This window comes from Pseudophryne corroboree, chromosome 1, assembly GCF_028390025.1.
Source record: "Pseudophryne corroboree isolate aPseCor3 chromosome 1, aPseCor3.hap2, whole genome shotgun sequence".
Lineage (NCBI taxonomy): Eukaryota > Metazoa > Chordata > Amphibia > Anura > Myobatrachidae > Pseudophryne > Pseudophryne corroboree.
The window spans coordinates 727,307,366-727,331,229 of record NC_086444.1 but is presented as its reverse complement, the minus strand read 5'-3'; the positions used below and the strand labels follow the sequence as shown (position 1 = coordinate 727,331,229).

The 23,864-nt window shown below is 45.4% G+C and overlaps 1 protein-coding gene across 1 annotated transcript in view; it reads right to left on the bottom strand.

Moving 5' to 3' along the window:
* Positions 1–23,864, bottom strand: part of LOC135046821 (phospholipid-transporting ATPase IK-like) — a 1,701,102-nt gene that overhangs the window by 520,497 nt on the left and 1,156,741 nt on the right. Inside the window, exon 20 of the mRNA XM_063955407.1 lies at positions 6,688–6,763. Coding sequence (XP_063811477.1) covers positions 6,688–6,763 — 76 coding nt within the window. The remainder of the gene's footprint in view (positions 1–6,687; positions 6,764–23,864) is intronic.

Below are 23,864 nucleotides of genomic sequence, written 5' to 3'. Positions count from 1 at the left end.
ATAAGTCCAGGAGTACTGCCGTATAAGTCCAGTCCAGTGGTGCTGCTGTATAAGTCAAGTCCAGGAGTACTGCCATATAAGTCCAGTCCAGTGGTGCTGCCGTATAAGTCCAGGGGTACTGCCATATAAGTCCAGGTGTTCTGCCATATAAGTCCAGGAGTACTGCCGTATAAGTCCAGGAGTACTGCCATATAAGTCCAGGAGTACTGCCGTATAAGTCCAGTCCAGTGGTGCTGCCATATAAGTCCAGGTGTACTGCTGCATAAGTCCAGTCCAGTGGTGCTGCCATATAAGTCCAGGGGTACTGCCATATAAGTATAGGGTTACTGCCGTATAAGTCCAGTCCAGTGGTGCTGCCGTATAAGTTCAGTGGTGCTGCCATATAAGTCCAGGTCAGTAGTGCTGCCATATAAGTCTAGTCCAGGGGTGCTGCTGTTTAAGCCCAGTGGTGCTGTATATTATTTACTCCAAAAAAATGGGTTATTAATATTTAATCCAAACAAGATTTACAGGGTTTGCCATGTGTGGTGTAGAGGTATGCTCTCCTGTGCCGCAAATTGTTATATAACTCCAGAAAAATAATGGAGAACAAAAATTTGGATGATAAAATAGGGAAAGATCAAGAACCACTTCCTTCTACTGATGCCACTGCTGTTGTTGCTGCTGGGAGTCAATCGTCATACCAGAGGTGAAGTCGGAAGGCCACTTGAACTACTTCAACTAAGCAATTGACTGTATAACAATCCTTTGCAAGGAAGATGAAATATGACAGCAGTCACCCTGCTGCAAAGCGGATAACTGAGGCCTTGACAGTTATGTTGGTGTGAGACGTGTGTCCGGTATCGACCATTAGTGCAGTGGGATTTAGACAATTGATGGAGGTAGTGTGTCCCCGGTACCAAATGTCATCTAGATTCTACTTTACTAGGAAAGCGATTCCCGGACTGTACAGGGACATTAAGAAAAGTGTCCTCAGTGTCCTGAAAAATGCGGATGTACCCACTTTCCACTTAACCACGGACATGTGGACATGTGGAGCAGGGCAAACTGAGGACTACACGACTGTAAAAGCCCACTGGGTAGATGTATTGTCTCCAGCAGCAACAACAGCAGCATCACCAGTAGCAGCATCTCACTAACGCTAGCTCGTTCCTAGGCAGGCTACGCTGTGCATCACCGGTTTCCAGAAGAGGCACACTGCTGACAACCTTTTACAGAAACTGAGGGACATCATCACACAATGGCTTACCCCACTTAGACTCTCCTGGGGATTTCCAAATTCCAGCATGTCCCATGTTTTGCACATACAATGAATTTAGTGGTGCAGAATTTTTTTTTAAATGACAGGGGCGTGCAGGAGATGCTGTCGGTGGGCCGAAAAATTGCGGGCCACTTTCGACATTCATCCACTGTGTGCCACTCTTAGATGGGCCAGGTGTTTGTGCCGCCCCCTTGGGTCGCTTAGCTTACTCATCCAGGTGCCTCATTGCACCCCTTCTTCCTCTTTTCACGATGTGCTTTTTGGGGCCTGGTTTTTAAAAGTGCTATCCTGTCTGACACTGCAGTGGCACTCCTAGATGGGCCAGGTGTTTGTGCCGCACACTTGTGTCGCTTAGCAAAGTCATCCAGCTACCACGGTGCAACCTTTTGGCCTAAAAATAATATTGTGAGGTGTTCAGAATAGACTGGAAATGAGTGGAAACTAATGATAATGAGGTTAATTATGCCGTTGGAGCCAAATTACCCCAAAATTCTGTGATTTTAGCTGTTTTTGTGTTATTTTCAAAAATCATCCAGATCCAAAACCAAAACACAAAAACGAAAAGAGCCCGCCTCACATCTTAAAAAAATAGAAAAATAAAAAATAATAAATATATATATATATATATATATACACATATAGAAGGAAGGAAGAGCGGCACTCGGCGTCTTGAAATCAAAGACTTGTATTTGAACAACACATAGGAAACCGACGTTTCGGGGCTCACATGCCCCTTTGTCAAGGTGTACAACAGTGAAAGATAAAAAAGAACATACCTTTATAGTGTAGAAACCCCTGGTGTTCGTGCAGCATGCGCCAAACGGAACCGCCGCTCGGCACTAGCGGGTGACGTCATCGTCGAGCGGCCGCCCGGAGCCATGGTAACCTAGGCTCCATCGTTGCCGCAGAGCCTGACGGGAATTGTAGTGCGCTGTGGATAACATAGAGGGAGTACAGTACCCTGCACCAAATACACACATTACCCTTCTGAAAAAACACACAGCAATGGCAGTAAACACCAGTCTTAGATAGACCTAAAATAGGAATCTGCTGTGGTGAAGCATAACTTGAATCACCCACAGATCATGTAACAAAATAGCAGTGTGGTTTACACTGCGCTGGTAAAAGGGACTGCCTGCTATGTGCCTTCAGAGGGTAGTGTGGGACTATGATAAGATACAGTGAGAAATTAAATAAGAATGCACAGCCCTTATACCCAGGTCCTGGGTGAGAGTGATAGAATGTGGAAGGGGGGGGACGACGTATCTTAGAAGGGAATAACCGTGTTGCAATAGTTAGGAAATATGAGAATATATGAAATTCTAAAGAACCCAGTACTCTAGGGTCTAACAGTCACCTGTGTAACCAGCTGTGAATAGCAAGAACGGTTTACAGGTATGGAAAGGTGGTGCGAAACAGATCTAAAACAGTTATATAGGTGCTAAATTTAAAGGGATAATAACGCTTGACCATAGTAAAACTGGGCTTATTAGTGGATGAATAGGTTCCAGGGCATTAAAACCCATTAAAACCTTCATTAGGCTGATGGACAATTCTGTGTCAAGGTATCAGCAAGGCCAACCTGACAACCATTGCAACCTGTCGCGACAGGAACAATTGGCCCTCAAACAATTGGGATCCTACCGGGATATCATCATATGCCCCGCCTATAAGGGGGGCGGGATTGTGGTTCTGAATTTGAATGATTACTTGGAAGAAGCATATCAGCAACTCAATGATGAAACCACTTATGAAAGGCTTCACCAGGATCCCACCATTGAATACAAATTAGAGGTTGACACCTTGTTGAATTCTGCTTGCTCCAAAGGCCTTATTTCTCCAAAACTCCTTAAAGCTCTTTCACAGGACCACCCTGAAGTACCTGTCTTTTTCACTGTGCCTAAAATTCACAAAAATCCCAAGTGCTCCCGGGCCGCCCCATCATAGCCGCCAGAAACTCGCTATTCCAACCTATTTCAATTTTTTTGGATACTATTCTGCAGCCATTCATCCTCAACCACCAGAGATTTATCAAAGATACTACTTGCTTCCTCCAACGGCTCTCATCTGTGCCCTTAGTCCCAGCAGGCACGATACTATGTGTAGTAGATGTCTGCAGCCTCTACACCAGTATCCCACACCAACAGGGCATGAAAGCTGTAGAAGAATTCATCTCTGCGGAGCATATGTCAGACCTGGACCACAAGCTATTCCTTGACCTATTAGAGCTAACCCTAACACACAATTTTTTTCTGTACGATGGTCATTTCTTCCGCCAAAGAACGGGGTGTGTGATGGGGAGCAACGTCTCCCCTTCGTTTGCTAATATTTTTATGTTTAAGGAGGAAATGGAGATTTTTTTCAATGATCCAACAGTGGCTCAGCATATTTTTTTATACACCCGCTTTATAGATGATTTATTTATTATGTGGACCGGACCTCTGACTATGTTTGAGTCACTGATGACCGCAGCGAATGCACGTGAATCCTCCATCAAGTTTACTTACGTTACCAATGAATCATCTATCAAAAATCTGGATGTCCAAATAACTATCAAAGATGGACAGATCCAGACAGGTCTCTACACCAAACCGACGGACCAAAATACCCTCCTCAGGGCCAATAGCCACCACCCTAAAGGCTTAGTCAATGGACTCCCAAGATGACAGATGATAAGGATAGCACGCATTACCAGCGATCGTTGCAAATTGGAAGGAGAGTTAGATAAACTTATCATCAAATTCTTGCAAAGAGGGTATGACCGCAAAAGATTGCTGATACAAAAAGAGGAGGTTTTGGCCATCCCTAGAAGCAATCTCATGTCCCCCAGTACTAAGAAGGTTAAAGGGGAGGTTATTCCGTTTGTCACCCAATACAACACGACGAGTCCTGTAATTCCACGCGCCTCTAGAGCCCTGTGGCCTTTAGTATCTTCACACACCACCTTACCGTTCAAAAACAAACGCCCCATGACATGTTACACCAGAGGACGTAACATTAAGGACATTGTTGTACACACTGATGTGACAGGTTTCAAAGAGCAGATAGAACGCCCACCGAGTTTTCAGTCCAAAACACCCGGGTGCTATAAGTGCCCAAAATGCATTACCTGCTCCTATATGATGACTGGATCCTCGTTTAGACACCCACACGAGGACCGTAATGTTTCCATCAAACATGTCCTTACGTGCACCTCCTCTTATATCATCTACATTATAATATGCCCATGTAATCTGGTATATGTGGGCAAGTCCATCAGAACGATGAGGGAACGAATGGCCCTCCACCGGTCTGCAATCAAGAAAGCCATCTTGGGAAAAGTTGCGGATCAACCAGTCGCCAGACATTTCGTCGAATTGGGACATACCTTAAATGACCTGAGACACATAGCCATTGACCATGTTGAAAAATCTCTGAGAGGAGGAGACCGTGAGAATAAACTTCTCCGTCTGGAAGCCAAATGGATTCACAAACTAGGCACCATCAGCCCAGGGGGCCTAAATGAGACCATGCCCTGGAACCTATTCATCCACTAATAAGCCCAGTTCTACTATGGTCAAGCGTTATTATCCCTTTAAATTTAGCACCTATATAACTGTTTTAGATCTGTTTCGCACCACCTTTCCATGCCTGTAAACCGTTCTGGCTATTCACAGCTGGTTACACAGGTGACTGTTAGACCCTAGAGTACTGGGTTCTTTAGAATTTCATATATTCTCATATTTCCTGACTATTGCAACACGGTTATTCCCTTCAAAGATACGTCCCCCCCCCCCCCCCCCCCCCCCCCCCTTCCACATTCTATCACTCTCACCCAGGACCTGGGTATAAGGGCTATGCATTCTTATTTCATTTCTCACTGTATCTTATCATAGTCCCACACTACCCTCTGAAGGCACATAGCAGGCAGTCCCTTTTACCAGCGCAGTGTAAACCACACTGCTATTTTGTTACATGATCTGTGGGTGATTCAAGTTATGCTTCACCACAGCAGATTCCTATTTTAGGTCTATCTAAGACTGGTGTTTACTGCAATTGCTGTGTGTTTTTTCAGAAGGGTAATGTGTGTATTTGGTGCAGGGTACTGTACTCCCTCTATGTTATCCACAGCGCACTACAATTCCCGTCAGGCTCTGCGGCAACGACGGAGCCTAGGTTACCATGGCTCCGGGCGGCCGCTCGACAATGACGTCACCCGCTAGCGCCGAGCGGCGGTTCCGTTTGGCGCATGCTGCACGAACACCAGGGGTTTCTACACTATAAAGGTATGTTCTTTTTTATCTTTCACTGTTGTACACCTTGACAAAGGGGCATGTGAGCCCCGAAACGTCGGTTTCCTATGTGTTGTTCAAATACAAGTCTTTGATTTCAAGACGCCGAGTGCCGCTCTTCCTTCCTTCTATTTGAAAATTCCTTCTGGGATGGCACCGGTGCGTGTGTAAATCATCTGTGGGAGTGCCTGTTCACCTGCTTCTTGGTATATATATATATATATATATATATATATATACATATATATATACATACATACATACATACATACATACATGTTATAGGGAGGATGTCCTACACAAGTCTCAAGTTCCTGTAGTTTGATTGCTGTCGGCGCTGACCATTATGCTTGTTGTGACTGGCTATTACCTTGACAAAGGTCCAAGTAGAAGACCAAAACATTGGTGAGCATTGTTTCTGTGAGATTCTTCACAAAATCTTTATTTTTGGAACTGTGTGTTTCAAATAAATGTTTGATTTTTGGACTATTTGAAGAAAGTCTGGATAGTGCTATCCTTTCCACTTAGGTGGAAAATACTGCACTATGGCCCTCATTCCGAGTTGTTCGCTCGCAAGCCGATTTTAGCAGGTTTGCACACGCTAAGCCGCCGCCTACTGGGAGTGAATCTTAGCTTATCAAAATTAGCAGAATTGCGAATAGACACTTCTTAACAGTTTCTGAGTAGCTCGGCATCTGCGATCAGTTCAGGGCTTGTCGTTCCTGGTTTGACGTCACAAACACACCCAGCGTTCGGCCAGACACTCCCCCGTTTCTCCAGCCACTCCCGCATTTTTCCCAGAAACAGTAGCGGTTTTTTGCACACACCCATAAAACGGCCAGCTTCCGCCCAGAAACACCCACTTCCTGTCAATCACATAACGATCACCAGAACGAAGAAAAAAACCTTGTAATGCCGTGAGTAAAATACCTAACTTCATAGCAAATTTACTTGGCGCAGTCGCACTGCGGACATTGCGCATGCGCAAATGTGCATTAGCGACTAATCGCTGCGTTTCGAGAAAAAAATTCCGAGCTAACAACTCGGAATGACCCCCTATATATATTATACACACACACACTTACTTGTCTTGTTGGTATACTACAACCTTCATTGCAACATGATAAGAACAGACAACTTGACTCTCTCCATTACCTTAACTCACTCTCTTCAACAATCTCCATGTCACTGGAAAGAAGCTTACAGGAATATGCTATGTTCACGGCAGTCTCTGTAAAAAAATAAAAAAAATAAAAGAGGCCATTCTTTGATTAATTTTACAAATTGCAAAAGAACAGATGCATGGTTCAAAAGTCTGCTGATGACATAGGGCCTGATTCAGACCTGATCACTGTGCTGCAAATTTGCAGAGGACTGCTATCAGATAGTTGCTGCCCAAGGAGAGTGAAAACCTGCCCCGTACAAGTGTATGAATGTATTGTGTATGCTGTGCAAAAACCTTGACTGCACACACCCTCCCAGAAAACGCTTGGAAACGCTTGCGTTTTTTTCCTGACATTCACAGAAAACGGCAAGTTACCACCCACAAATGTTCTCTTCCTGTCAGTCACCTTGCGAACGCCTTGTGATCAAAATTTTTGCCCCATCCTGTCGCTGTCATTCAATAATTGGCCTCTCTGCATACAGTGATCAGGTCTGAATCAGGCTCATGATGTACACTGGTGCATAAAGATCCAGTGGAGTTAGATGAAACATTTGCAGGGGATTGGAAGTTTACTAAGTAGGTGCCTTTTGCATACTGTAGTGAAAGTTTCAAAACTATATTTGGTTTTGTGGATCAACATTACTAGTCTACTATATAAAAGCGAAAATTGTCTCTCTATACAAATCCACAGTTTACAAGTGAAGATCGTGAAATTTTACATACGAGCATATTAAAACACAGCCGAGGCAACTAAAACAATTAGAATTCCCTAGCACCCCTAGGAGGCGAGAAAGCAGCACAGAGTATATCAGGAGACAGCATAACTCCGGAATTGCTGGAGCAATGTACTCGAAAACAGGAACACATAAGCCTTACAATCTGTGAACAAACACTGGGGAGAGGGGGGGGGGGGGGGAGAGGCAGCAGCACTGAGTATTTCAGCAGACAGCATAACCGTGGAAGGCCTGGAGCAATTTACACCAAACTTGGTACACATCTGACTTACACTCCGGGAACAAACACTGTGGGGGTAAGACATCCCTAGCATACCTAGGAGTGGGACAGCAGCACAGGTTATTTCAGAAGACAGCATAACTCCTGAATGCCTAGACCAATTTACAATAAACTTGGTACACATATGACTTACAAGCTGATAACAAACACTGTGGGGGTAAGACACCCCTAGCACACCTAGTGGTGAGGCAGCATCACAGAGTTTTTCAATAGACAGCTTAACTCTGGAATGCCTGGACCAATTTACAACAAACTTGGTACACATGTGACTTACACTCTGGGAACAAACACTGTGGGGGTAACACACCACTAGCTCCCCTAGGGGTGGGAAGGCAGCACAGACTATCAGTACATGCATGATATGTCATTGATCACGGTGCTGCATGTCACAGGGCCAGTGACATGATGTGAAGAGGGGAATGGAGGTAGCACGAACCCACACACAGAGAGTTATATAGTGGAAGTAGCATAGTCCCCCAGCAGCACAGAGTATATCAGGAGATACATAATGTGCTACGCTATATAAGAAACTGTAAATAAATCGATAATTTCACAGGGTCACTGACATGATGTGAGGAGGGGAATGGAGGCAGCAGGAATCCACAGACTTAGAGTTGTATAGTGGGAAGAGTGGGAAGAGTAGGGTCCCTTGGGAGACCAAAAAGGGGTCCGGCCACTACACAAAGTGCATCATAGAAGCAAGATATGCCTATATACTACATCTCCAACCAACGTAAATTAACAAACCACTATCATTCTAATTTACCATCCTCATCCCGTAGCGAAGCACGGGTATTCAGCTATCTACAATGTTATTTATACTGTGTGTTTAATATTTACATTTATTTTTGGAAACAGACATTCTTAAAATCCTGGGAAACGCCGGGTACTCCAGCTAGTATGAGATAAAGATTTAGAGAGAGTGCATATTTTAGGGTATACTATACTGATTTGCAGAAAAGCACACAGACATTTTCTGTCATAGGGCTAAAGCTTTTAGATGTGATAACTGTAATTTCCTATCACCATTATTAACGGGCAATAAGAAATTAAGATTCACTCAAATGTATTAAACTCATATACATGGACAGGGGCTTGGAAAGGACTCACTCCCTGCAATGGGATCAGTATGGGATGCCGGCGCACGGGATGCCGAAAATCAGTATACCGACATCGCCATCCCGTGCACCAGATTGCCAGCAGGGGGGCGAGCACAATGAAGCCCTTGTGGGCTCGGTTCTATTCACCTTTTATTGGTGTCCTAGATACCCACAGAGGGGGAATCACTTACTTTGCTAGTATTCCGGCGGCGGTATAGTACCCTTGTCGGGATCCAAGTGTCTGTATTGAAACAGACGGGATCCCGGCGGGCGGTATTTTAAAGGCATACCCCTGCAATATATAAGAAATAAAGTGATCGCAATAGTGATCACTTCTCTATCAGAACTCCAGAGCACTACTATGCATGTATAGTCTGCTGACCATGCCTGTGCAGCAGCTTCTCCCATTACTTTCTGCAGTATGTAGACCATAGGCTACAGCAGCTAGCGTCATCATAAACTTGGTAACCCCATCATCTTAGCAGCCCCCATAGCATCTTCTGCTGTCAGAAATAGAGGGACCACAGCAGATATCTCAGTGTGGCATAATGCAAACAATTAAAACAGGATTTTAATACCTACAGGTAAATCCTTATCTCCTAGTCCATAGAGGATGCTGGGTCCATTTCATGACCATGGGGTATAGACGGTTCCGCAGGAGCCATAGGCACTTTAAGACTTTTCAAGGATATGAACTGGCTTCTCCCTCTATGCCCCGCCCCCAGACCTCAGTTATAGGAACTGTGCCCTGGGAGACGGACATTTCGAGGAAATGATTTAATTTTATACTAATGGTGAGATTCATACCAGCTCACACCTTAACCATGCCGCACAACATGGCATTCAACATAACATGGCATGAACCAATTACAGCAACATGCTGAAAACAAATGTAACACACTTGTATAACTAACTGAACAAAACAGCAGGTAAAGTACGCACTGGTTCGGGCGCCCAGCATCCTCTACGGACTAGGAGAAAAGGTTTTACCGGTAGGTATAAAAATCCTGTTTTCTCATACGTCCTAGAAGATGCTGGGGTCCACTTCATGACCATGGGGTTTATACCAAAGCTCCAGTACGGGCGGGAGAGTGCGGATGACCCTGCAGCACCGATTGACCAAACTTGAGGTCCTCATTGGCCAAAGTGTCAAACTAATAAAATTTAGCAAAAGTGTTTAACCATGACCAAGTAGCTGCTCGGCAAAGTTGCAATGCCGAGACCCCCCAGGCAGTCACCCAGGACGAGCCCACCTTCCTAGTAGAATGGGCCTTCACCGACGTAGGTAACGGCAATCCAGCCATAGAATGAGCATGCTGAATCGTTCCTCTGATCCAGCGCGCAATAGTCTGCTTAGAAGCAGGACACCCAATCTTGCTCGGAGCATACAGGACAAACAGGACCTCTGTTTTCCGTAACTGAGCTGTTCTTGCGACATAAATCTTCAAAGCTCTAACCACATCTAGAGACTGTGACTCAGTGAAAGTGTCAGTAGCTAATGGCACCACAACAGGTTGGTTTATGTGGAAGGACGAAACCACCTTCGGAAGAAAATGTTGACGAGTTCTTAACTCTGCCCTATCTTCATGGAAGATTAGGTAAGGGCTCTTGTGAGATAAGGCCCCCAACTCAGACACCCGCCTTGCAGATGCCAAGGCCAAAAGCATCACCACTTTCCAAGTGAGAAACTTCAATTCTATCTCCTGCAGAGGTTCAAAGTTCAAACCAATCTGATTGAAGGATCTGCAACGCACATTAAAGTCCCATTGTGCCACTGGAGGCACAAATGGAGGCTGGGCCGAGGATCTTCTATGAGCAACTCCTGAAGATCTGGATACCAAGCCCTCCTTGGCCACTCTGGGGCAATGAAGATTGCTCGAACTCTTGTTCTTCTTATTATTTTGAGAACTTTTGGAATCAGTGGAAGTGGAGGGAAAACATATACCGACCGAAACACCCACTGGGTCACCAGTGCATTCACTGCTATTGCTTGAGGGTCTCTCGACCTGGAACAATATCTCTGAAGCTTCTTGTTGAGACGAGATGCCATCATGTCTACTTGAGGAACTCCCCAAAGACTTGTCACCTCTGCGAAGACTTCTTGGTGGAGGCCCCACTCTCCTGTATGGAGATCGTGTCTGCTGAGGAAGTCTGCTTCCCAGTTGTCCACTCCCGGAATGAAAATTGCTGACAGAGCTCTTTCATGTCTTTCTGCCTACAGGAGAATCCTTGCCACCACCATTGCCGCTCTGCTTTTTGTTCCACCTTGCCTGTTTATGTACACGACTGCTGTTACATTGTCCGACTGGATCTGCATGGGATTATCTTGAAGAAGATGTACCGCTTGTAGAAGGCCGTTGTAAATGGCTCTCAATTCCAGAACATTTATGTGAAGGCAGGCTTCCTGACTTGATCATTTTCCTTGGTAGCTTTCCCCCTGTGTGACAGCTCCCCAGCCTCGGAGACTTGCATCCGTGGTTATTAGGACCCAGTCGTGAATCCCAAACCTGCGTCCCTCTAGTAGGTGAGAACTGTGTAGCCACCACAGACGCGAAATCCTGGCTTTGGGGGACAGGATTATTCCGGTGCATGTGTAGGAGGGATCCGGCCCACTTATCCAACAGGTCCCACTGGAATACTCTGGCATGAAATCGGCCAAACTGTATGGCCTCGTAGGCCGCTACCATTTTCCCCAACAACCGAATGCATTGATGGATCGACACGCTTGTTGGTTTCAATATTTGTTTGACCATTTTCTGGATTTCCAGAGCCTTTTCCACTGTAAGAAATACACTCCGTACTTCTGTGTCCAGAATCATCTCTAAAAAGGACAATCTTGTTGTTGGTTCCAACTGCGACTTTGGAAAATTCATGATCCAACCGTGGTGTTGGAGTATTGACAGGGAGAGTGCGATGTTCTGCACCAACTGTTTCCTGGATCTCGCCTTTATCAGGAGATCGTCCAGATAAGGATTATATTGACTCCTTTTTGACGAAGGAGGACCATCATCTCTGCCGTCACCTTGGTGAATACTCTCGGTGCCGTGGAGAGTCCGAACGGCAACGTCTGGAACTGGTAACGGCAATCCTGTACTGCGAATCTCAGATAAGCTTGGTGAGGAGGATAAATGGGAACATGCAAGTAAGCATCCTTTATGTCTACTGACACCATGAAGTCCCCCTCCTCCAGACTGGAAATCACTACCCTCAGGGATTCAATCTTGAACTTGAACCTTTTCAGGTAGAGATTCAGATTTTTCAGGTTTAAAATCGGTCTGACCGAGCCATCCGGCTTCGGAACTACAAAGAGGCTTGAATAAAAACCTTCTCCTTGCTGTGTCAATGGTACCAGGACAATCACCTGATCCTGACAATTTTTGAATTGCCGTTGTTACTGACTCTCTTTCTGGAAGAGAAGCTGGCAAGGTCGATTTGATAAATCGGCATGGGGAAACGTATTGAAACTCTAGTTTGTACTCATGGGACACTATTTGTAAGACCCATGGGTCAAGGCCAGATTGAATCCAGATTTGACTGAAAAGTTTCAGACATGCTCCCATCCGAGCAGACTCCCGCAAGGGAGCCCCAGCGTCATGCTGCAGATTTGGCAGAAGCAGGGGTGGATTTCTGCCCCTGTGATATATACCTATACTGCCTATACATGCCTATACTGCCATGGTAGCGGTTCTTGATCACAAGAGACCAATATATTTCATGGTTTCTAATATGTACGCAGCAGCATCTTTGATATGACCTAACGTTAGGAGTATCTCGTCTCCATCTATTGTGTCAATGTCTAATGACAAGTTTTCTGACCACTTCTCAATAACACTACTCACCCACGCACAGACAATGGTATGCTTGAGTAGTGTCAAATTGGCCACATCAATAGATCACCTCACTCACTTGCGCCTGTCGGCTCCTTAAGTGAAGCCATTCCAGGCGCAGGGAGAAACACCTTTTCTCTTTTATGACAGGGCCCTGTCTAAAATGGGGGGTGACTCCCATCTTTTTTGGAAAAAGGTAAGCTGCCTGAGGTGGAGGGAAAATAACATTACTTCTTTACTAAAGTAAACCCTCTCCTTGTGGTAAAAGAGGGGGCTTCGTACCTTCTAACACCTCCTTTATAGCTAAAACATGTTTTGAATGCTTTTTGCTAACATAGGACCTATTCCCCTGGAATCACTAGTGTCGATACAGGAATCAGAGTCCGTGTCGGTATCAGTTTGTACTACTTGTGCAAATTTGTATGTGACCCAGAGGGGTCCCTGTGGATGAAAGGCAGAACTATTAAAGATCACATCTTCAACAGATTATATTCAGTTTTCTGTAAGAGATTCAGTAGTGATTCACACTATCATGTAACCTTTCACCCAGTCAGGCTCTTGGTGTCATATTACACCTCTGTGTCTCTAACATGTCTTCCACAGAGGAAGAGATTCCCTGTCACAGACATGTCACAAGCACAACCACACCACAGACACTCCGGGACTTATAGGGGACAGACCCACGGTAAAATCTGTCAGAGGGAGACAGATAGGATTTGCCAGTTCACAACCCAGCGCCAGTAACACAATGTCTGTGAACACAAAATGCCCACTGACATGCAGCACTTTTATAATGCTAATCACACAATTATATAGCACCAAATACACTGTGGCCCTCCCTGTTTTGCACCCTGATACTTGTCCAGTAGTGGAGGAGGACCAGCGTTGTCTCTGCAGCCTGAGGGGAGAGAGAAAATGGTGCTGAGCAGTGTGATGGCTGACTGAAGAGGAAGCTTCAGTCTTCAATGGCGCATTTCTCCTCAGCTTTTATGAGGTAATTTTTTTATACTGGCGGGGGTAGAACTGTGCCTCAGCAACTTATGCCCCTTATTTATGCCAGTTTCCATAGGTTTCATGCTGCCCCCCCCCCCCCCCCGCACCCTGCAGTGCCTGTGTGTGTGTGGGCAACATGGCGCACTGCGCTCCTGCCAGCTGCGCGGTACCTTTAGCCGTCACTTTCTTGATTGAAGATCTGTCTTCTAACACTCACCTGTCTTCTGACTTCTGGCTCTGTGAGGGTGGTGACGGCGTGCTGTGGGAGTGAGCATCTAGGCACGGCTAGCGTTCATTTCCCTTCAGGAGCTAATGGTGTCCTGTCAGCCAGAAGCAGAGGACAAAAAAGAGGATAGATTGTCTCTTTGTTGGCGCACGGAAAGTAGAAAAGATTATAATTAATCTAAAATATAACTTTTAATGTCAAACGATGTTAAAATGTTAAAATGATGTGAAATATACACGGAAGAATATTATTAAATAAAAGATACTGTATCAATTAAAAGTATTCACTGTGTGTCATTTGTTATATTACCAAATGCTGTGTTATTGGTGTTTATAGAACCAGGACCACCATATAATAATCTCACTATTCAGTATGAGGATAAACTTTAATAAATATGATTATACATTCAGGTTCCGACAAGTTACTGCAGCCTTCAAAATCCTCACTATTATTTGCCTTTGAGATATATATCACAGCTTGTCCTTAATTCCTTATTGTCATAACAGTTTAAATATAACCCTGACATGGATTACCATTTGTCGTTGGTATTCAATGCCCCTGCCTATATTGCTATAGTGATTAATATGCATATATAATAGCAGAAGCACATTGCCTACAGAGACTGTTATTAGGAGGCTTATTAAGAAGAGTCACACTGTGTCATACTAGATCTTACAGTGTTGCAGTTTTATTGCCCAATGCTGCAACATTGTAACAGCCCATACAGTTGGGTCTTTTTCCTTTACACAAACGCTTATGAGTGAAAATAGAACAGTATACAGGCCCTCATTCCGAGTTGTTCGCTTGCAAGCTGCTTTTAGCAGCATTGCACACGCTAAGCCGCCGCCTACTGGGAGTGAATCTTAGCTTATCAAAATTGCGAATGAAAGATTCTCAAAATTGCGAATAGAAAATTCTTAGCAGTTTCTGAGTAGCTCGGGACTTACTCTTCCAGTGCGATCAGTTCAGTCAGTTTCGTTCCTGGTTTGACGTCACAAGCACACCCAGCGTTCGCCCAGGCACTCCACCGTTTCATCAGCCACTCCCATGTTTTTCCCAGAAACGGCAGCGTTTTTTCACACACACCCATAAAACGGCCAGTTTCCGCCCAGAAACACCCACTTCCTGTCAATCACACTCCGATCACCAGAACAATGAAAAAACCTTGTAATGCCGTGAGTAAAATACCAAACTTCTTAGCAAATTTACTTGGCGCAGTGCGAACATTGCTCATGCGCAATTAGCGGAAAATCGCTGCGATGCAAAGAAAATTACAGAGCGAACAACTCGGAATGAGGGCCATAATACGGGGACAGCTAATCAAGGTCCTGACATCACAATATATGCTCGTGACTTTGAAATTATAGTATTCTTATCTACAGGATTTATCATAAGTAAACCATTTTCCTGCCTATCAGTCACAGCCTAACTGAATACAGTATATTTATTCTAGAATACAATATTGAAACATGTTGTGTGCCACTGGGTTAGCCACCTAAATCAGCTTCATGTATACATCCTTTTCTTAGCAGTCTCTGAAATGTGTAGTATAATGCTGCTGCCAGGCTGGTTTTAAACAATCAACTAGTAAATGAAATTGTGTCCAATGCTACACACTCCTACATTAAATATCACCGTTGCTCTATATTCAACAGTTTCAAAGGGTTACAGAAGCCTTATCACGGGAATAATTCACATGTGGCTGCTGTCATTTATATATAGTGGTATTCACATGTGTATTCCCAATATACAGCACACTACCTTAGTCTAATTAGTATAATTGGCTCCATATGTGATTCCTATCCTAAAAAGTGTGAATAGGAAGTGTCACGATCCGGGTATCTGGACGCCATTACTTACCCTTCAGATGCCTCCTGAGGCTGGCTCAGCGTTCCAGGACCGGACCCCATCCGTTATACTGATGTCCACATTCCTGCCTCCTCTCCTGTCACTCTGAGACGCGGTCACCGCGGCGCCATGTTACATCTGGAATGGCGTCTCCCGCGGCCTCCGCCGCTGTCCCTGAGTTCCTGCATGCAGAGTGTCAGAGTGGCGATTACGTCAGCCGCGGCCTCCGCTGTGCCCGCGTGGTTTAGATGTGCAATAATCAGTCTGGCGTCTCCTGTCTCCTGTGGCCGGCGCCGCCATTGCTGTTTCAATTCTCACATGGATTACAAACCAAACTTCCCTCCAAGTGTCTGCATGGGCGCAGCCATCTTGGATTTTGTCATCTGATCATTTCCACCAATCTGCTGTCTGTATTGTTAATATGCATAATTGCCTAGCCAACCCCTTCCTTGCTGCAGGTATAAATATGCTGTGCCTGAGCAAGGAAGGCGTCAGTGCTTTGGTTGTCAAACCTAGTTCCAGTTTGTCTCTCTCCTGTGGTTGTTTTCCAGGTTCCAGTTCCTATCTCCAAACCTCCACTAAAGAGACCCGCACCAGCATTCCACCTGCGGTGTAGCCTGACTCTCCTATCCTTATTGGATTCATCTGCTTCCAGCTACAGAACCACCTGCTTTCAGCATCCAGCTTCCAGCAGAGGTCAGCTCTTCTTAAAGTGCCGGTACCCTTTTCTGCATATTATCATTTATCACCGGCATTATAATTTCACCGCTCTCAATCTCCAAACATCATTCCATATTTCATCGCTCTCAAGTTACATTTATTATTTAACTGGTTCCAGCCAGTATTCACTCCGTGTCAACATCAGTCTGGTTCCAGCCAGTACCCACAGCAGCCGTTTTACCCACAGCAGCCCAGCTTTTCCTGGAACACCAGCTGGTACGATCCTGGGCTATTTCCATTGCTACAGTCGGGCCTGGTAAGGACTTTCCACCTAGAAGATTATAAGAACTATCTCACACTACCAGAGCCCTGTGGCCCTTGCCACCCTGTAGTACCCAGGAACTGTATTTATTCTCTGCTGATTTTTATGTTTTCTTTTTACTACTGCTGTGTTACGGAGTTTTGTCATAAATAAACATCATTGACTTTTATCCTGGTTGTCGTGGTCACGCCTTCGGGCAATTCTGTTACATGTTACTTACATGTCTAGGGGTCTGATACAACCTCCCAGGTTCCACTATACCTCAGCCCCTACAACTGAGGCTGCCTCCCGTCAGCTCAGGCCCTCAGTTGTGACAGTAAGCACTGACCATATGAATCCAGCCGGAGACCAGGATCAAGCGGCCAGGCCGATGCAAGAACTGGCAGCCCGACTTGAACATCAGGAGGCTGCACAGGGCCACATCATCCGCTGTCTCCAGGATCTCTCTACTCGGCTGGATGGGATTCAGACAACCCTCCGTGGATCAGACGCGTCCGGTGCGTCAACCACAGTGACTCCAGCTATAACCCCACCCACCTTACCCATTTCTGCTCCACGTCTTCATCTTCCAACGCCAGCAAAATTTGACGGATCTCCAAGATTCTGCAGGGGATTTCTCAACCAGTGTGAGATTCAGTTTGAGCTACAACCTGGCAATTTTCCCAGTGACCGTACAAAAATTGCCTACATTATCTCTCTTCTCAGTGGCTCAGCCCTTGATTGGGCATCACCGTTATGGGAGAGGTCTGACACCCTGCTATCCTCCTACACTGCATTCGTGTCAACATTCAGGCGTATCTTCGACGAGCCAGGCCGGGTAACTTCAGCTTCATCTGAGATTCTCCGTTTACGCCAGGGATCACGTACTGTAGGACAATATCTTATACAGTTCCAGATCCTGGCATCCGAACTGGCATGGAACGACGAGGCCCTGTATGCTGCATTCTGGCATGGCTTATCTGAGCGTATTAAAGATGAGTTAGCTACCAGAGACTTACCTTCCAAGTTAGATGAGCTAATCTCACTCTGCACGAAAGTTGATTTACGTTTCAGAGAGAGAGAGCAACTGAGCGTGGAAGATCATCTGCTCCAAAATCTTCTGCTCCTCCTCCTCGCCAACTGTCACCATCTAAAGATGAGCCCATGCAAATTGGCCGTTCCCGTTTAACTCCTGCTGAGCGCCGAAGACGTCTCTTTGAGTCTCTTTGTCTTTACTGTGCAGCTCCGTCTCACACCATCAATGCCTGTCCCGAACGTCCGGGAAAACTCCAAACCCTAGCTCGCCCAGGAGAGGGCCGGCTAGGAGTAATGATCTCCTCTCCATCTCCTCATGATTGTAATCTCCCAGTCTCGCTTCAAGTTGCTCAACGTTATCGGAACGTCATTGCCCTCCTTGATTCCGGAGCAGCTGGGAACTTTATTACCGAAGCCTATGTTAAACGGTGGTCCCTACCCACCGAAAGACTTCCTTCATCCATCTCCTTAACTGCCGTGGATGGCAGCAAGATTTTTGATACAGTTATTTCTCTAAGGACTCTACCAGTTCGTCTGAGAGTGGGAGTTCTTCATTCCGAACTTATTTCTTTTTTAGTGATTCCAAGAGCCACACATCCTGTGGTCCTGGGCCTTCCATGGCTCCGTCTTCACAATCCTACAATTGATTGGACGACTACGCAAATTCTGGCATGGGGTTCCTCCTGTGCTGAGACATGTTTTTTTAAAGTATTGCCTGTCTGTTCTTCCTCCCCCAGGTCGTCTGATGTTCCACCTCCTCCATATCAAGGTTTCACGGATGTGTTCAGTAAAGCTTCTGCTGATATCCTTCCTCCTCATAGAGAATGGGACTGTCCGATTGATCTCATTCCAGGGAAGGTTCCACCTCGAGGCCGAACTTATCCGTTGTCTCTGCCTGAGACGCATTCTATGCAGGAATACATTAAAGAGAACCTAGCAAAGGGGTTCATTCGACCTTCTTCTCCAGCCAGCGCAGGCTTCTTTTTTGTAAAGAAGAAAGATGGTGGTCTGCGGCCGTGCATCGACTACAGAGGTTTGAACGACATTACCATCAAAAACCGCTATCCTTTACCCCTGATTACTGAGCTCTTTGATAGAGTTAGCGGAGCTACCATCTTCACAAAGCTGGACTTGAGAGGTGCATACAATCTCATCCGGATCCGTGAGGGTGACGAGTGGAAGACCGCCTTTAACACCCGTGACGGACATTATGAGTACCTCGTCATGCCCTTCGGATTGAGCAATGCTCCAGCTGTCTTTCAGCATTTTGTCAATGAGATCTTCCGACTCCACGGTCTTCCTGAAGAAATTATCTCAGATCGAGGAGTTCAATTCACAGCCAAATTCTGGCGAAGTTTATGTCAAGTCCTCCAAGTCAAGCTAAAGTTTTCCACGGCTTACCATCATCAGACCAATGGTCAAACTGAGAGGGTGAATCAGGACTTGGAGGCCTTCCTCCGCATCTATGTGTCTTCCTCTCAAGATGACTGGGTTCAATTACTTCCCTGGGCCGAGTTCTGTCATAACAACCAGTATCATTCCTCATCTTCTTCAACACCATTCTTCACTAACTTTGGATTCCACCCTAAAGTCCCTGAGTTCCAACCGCTTCCAGCAACTTCTGTTCCAGCAGTGGATATCACCTTGCATCAGTTTGCAAATAACTGGAAGAGTGTACGATCAGCTCTGCTCAAGGCATCGTTCAGGTACAAGAAGTTTGCGGATAAGAAGCGTAGAGCAGTTCCTGCTCTCAAGGAGGGTGATCGGGTATGGTTATCCACGAAGAATTTGAGGTTAAGAGTTCCCAGTATGAAGTTTGCACCTCGCTACATCGGTCCTTTTAAAATTGAACAAGTCATCAATCCTGTTGCTTACAGACTTCAGTTACCTCCCTTCTTAAAAATACCCAGGACATTCCATGTTTCCCTGTTGAAACCGCTGATCCTGAATCGGTTTCATTCCTCACTTCCTCAAACTCCGAAAGTCCAAACTCAACGAGGCGTTGAGTATGAAGTGGCCAAGATCCTGGACTCACGTCACCGTTACGGTCAACTACAGTATCTTATTGACTGGAAGGGTTACGGCCCTGAGGAACGCTCATGGACCAATGCTTCTGATGTCCATGCTCCTGCCTTGGTCCGGAGATTCCATTCCAAGTTTCCTCAAAAGCCTAAGAAGTGTCCTGGGGCCACTCCTAAAGGGGGGGTGCTGTCACGATCCGGGTATCTGGACGCCATTACTTACCCTTCAGATGCCTCCTGAGGCTGGCTCAGCGTTCCAGGACCGGACCCCATCCGTTATACTGATGTCCACATTCCTGCCTCCTCTCCTGTCACTCTGAGACGCGGTCACCGCGGCGCCATGTTACATCTGGAATGGCGTCTCCCGCGGCCTCCGCCGCTGTCCCTGAGTTCCTGCATGCAGAGTGTCAGAGTGGCGATTACGTCAGCCGCGGCCTCCGCTGTGCCTGCGTGGTTTAGATGTGCAATCATCAGTCTGGCGTCTCCTGTCTCCTGTGGCCGGCGCCGCCATTGCTGTTTCAATTCTCACATGGATTACAAACCAAACTTCCCTCCAAGTGTCTGCATGGGCGCAGCCATCTTGGATTTTGTCATCTGATCATTTCCACCAATCTGCTGTCTGTATTGTTAATCTGCATAATTGCCTAGCCAACCCCTTCCTTGCTGCAGGTATAAATATGCTGTGCCTGAGCAAGGAAGGCGTCAGTGCTTTGGTTGTCAAACCTAGTTCCAGTTTGTCTCTCTCCTGTGGTTGTTTTCCAGGTTCCAGTTCCTATCTCCAAACCTCCACTAAAGAGACCCGCACCAGCATTCCACCTGCGGTGTAGCCTGACTCTCCTATCCTTATTGGATTCATCTGCTTCCAGCTACAGAACCACCTGCTTTCAGCATCCAGCTTCCAGCAGAGGTCAGCTCTTCTTAAAGTGCCGGTACCCTTTTCTGCATATTATCATTTATCACCGGCATTATAATTTCACCGCTCTCAATCTCCAAACATCATTCCATATTTCATCGCTCTCAAGTTACATTTATTATTTAACTGGTTCCAGCCAGTATTCACTCCGTGTCAACATCAGTCTGGTTCCAGCCAGTACCCACAGCAGCCGTTTTACCCACAGCAGCCCAGCTTTTCCTGGAACACCAGCTGGTACGATCCTGGGCTATTTCCATTGCTACAGTCGGGCCTGGTAAGGACTTTCCACCTAGAAGATTATAAGAACTATCTCACACTACCAGAGCCCTGTGGCCCTTGCCACCCTGTAGTACCCAGGAACTGTATTTATTCTCTGCTGATTTTTATGTTTTCTTTTTACTACTGCTGTGTTACGGAGTTTTGTCATAAATAAACATCATTGACTTTTATCCTGGTTGTCGTGGTCACGCCTTCGGGCAATTCTGTTACATGTTACTTACATGTCTAGGGGTCTGATACAACCTCCCAGGTTCCACTATACCTCAGCCCCTACAACTGAGGCTGCCTCCCGTCAGCTCAGGCCCTCAGTTGTGACAGGAAGCATGTAACAAGATGCTGCTTTGCAGCTGTTTTTATAGTGGCTGACAAATGTTATAATATCCCCGTATGGTAAGCTGTATTACACTCAGTCCAATATAGTTAGATCATACTAGCCTACCTGACCCTCTCCATGAGGGAGAAAATACTCTGTTCCTGGACTTTACTGGTAATGTATGATTGCCATCACCTGTGGTGAAACACCTTTCTTATCAATTAACTAGCTCCCGCAGGTGATGGCAATCATCCATTACCAGGAAAGTCCAGGAACAGAGCATTTTATCCCTCATGGAGAGGGTCAGGTAGGCAAGTATGAGTTAAGGGCCCTACACACTTGGCGATATTCTGAAAGATATGAACGATCTCGTTCATAAATGAACGAGAACTCGTTCATATCTTTCAGTGTGGAGACTTAAGCGATGAACGATGTGTGTCCCCGCGCTCGTTCATCGCTGGTCTCCCGTCGGCTGTGCATGCAGGCCAATATGGACGATCTCGTCCATATTTGCCTGCACTTCAATGCAGCCGGGTGACGGGGGGAGTGAAGAAACTTCACTCCCCCCGTCACTGCCCCCCCGCCGCCGGGTCGCTCGTCAGCCGTATCGGCCGTCGGGCACCTCGGCGGCACATCGCCAAGTGAGTAGGGCCCTTTAGATGGATTTCAGCACATGTGTCATTTGCTGCATTAATTCCCTCAGACATATGTGCTAAAACTCCCTGCATTTAACAGCCTATATTAAGAGTATTTCACAGAGAGCCATTAAGCTACACATGTGTTGTGCAGAGTTGTTACACCGCATAGGATCCCACAACGCTCAGCGTACAAAACAAATGTAAAGTAAACTGTTTATGAGTGCTCTCTCTTAGTAGTTATGCTGCATGAGATCTAATAAGGCCCAGCATGCAAGGTATCTATACACGTATGTTTTAATCTATCCACAGATACTTTGACTCTACTCCTTTACATATTTTCTAAATGGCTGGTCATTCTATTAAGATGATCCTGGTCCTATTGCATACACTTATCACTTTAAAATTCCTTTCAACATTTTTACACAGTGAAATTTAAGCAAGCAAATTCATGCTGCTCTGAAACTACACCAAACGAGCACGTTTCACATCAGATTCATCAGGGCAAACCAGATTGTACTCCCAAGGATGGCTATAAAGGAGAGGCTAACCAATCATAGTCAAATTAATTGTCATGTGATCGCATAACATTCCACCCCTACCAGGGCTCCTGCTATCTGTATACCATTAATTAACAGACAAGGTTTGGTTCTTCTCAGGACCCGGGCATCAGTATAGATAAATACAAGGAAAGATTGAATAACATATTACAGGTTGAGTATCCCTTATCCAAAATGCTTGGGACCAGAGGTATTTTGGATATCGGATTTTTCCATATTTTGGAATAATTGCATACCATAATGAGATATCATGGCAATGGGACCTAAATCTAAGCACAGAATGCATTTATGTTTTATATGCACCTTATACACACAGCCTGAAGGTCATTTTAGCCAATATTTTTTATAACTTTGTGCATTAAACAAAGTGTGTCTACATTCACACAATTCATTTATGTTTCATATACACCTTATATACACAGTCTGAAGGTCATTTAATACAATATTTTTAATAACTGTGTATTAAACAAAGTTTGTGTACATTGAGCCATCAGAAAACAAAAGTTTCACTATCTCACTCTCGCTTAAAAAAATCCGTATTTCGGAATATTCCGTATTTCGGATATTTGGATATGGGATACTCAACCTGTACTGAGATGTGCACACAGAAGTCCATGATGGATTAAAGTACGGACGGATATTTATGAAGAAAACTCACAGAGATGAATTCATATATTAACAAGCATTTTAATTCCATGCTGCAATAATTAAGATATACATTATCAAACCAATTATTGATATGATAAAAGGGGAACACATGTTAATAACATTTTCTTAATAAACTTATTGTCACGATCTAGGTAATTCCTTATCAGTATTTACCTTCCAAATGCCTCCTGAGACTGTCCCAGTGTTCTAAGCCTGGATTCCATCTGCACTGTCAGTGTGCAGCACGCTGCATCTCATTGTCTCAAATCTCTTTACTGTGATTCTGGCAGCTTCAGGGTTAAAGCTCACATTCAAGTTACAAACAATCTTTCCCTCCAAAAGCTAACATGGGCGCAGCCATGTTTTCCTAATCACATTTTACCTTTCAGCCTATCAGCTGCACTCTGCGCTCAGCCTGATTACACAGCAGCTGAACTCTGGTCTATGGTTAATCAGCCAGCCAATCCCTGCTTCCCAGCAGGTATAAATATCCTGTTCCTGGGGTGGAAAGATGTCAGTGCTTCAATTGTCTTCAGTGATTCCAGTGTGCAGTTCTCCCATGGACTTTCTCTGCAGTACAGCCTGACTCCCTGGTGATTACACTCTGCAGTGTAACCCGACACTCCAGTGATTAACCCTCTACAGTCTACCTTGATTCACCTGTGTCTGAACTCCGGCTTCCCAGCAGCCATTCTCCAGCTTCTTCTACAGCTCTCCAGCGATCCCCAGCATCACTTCATGCTTCACCTGTGCTTCTAAGTACAATAGTGCATACCACTTACACCTCAGATTAC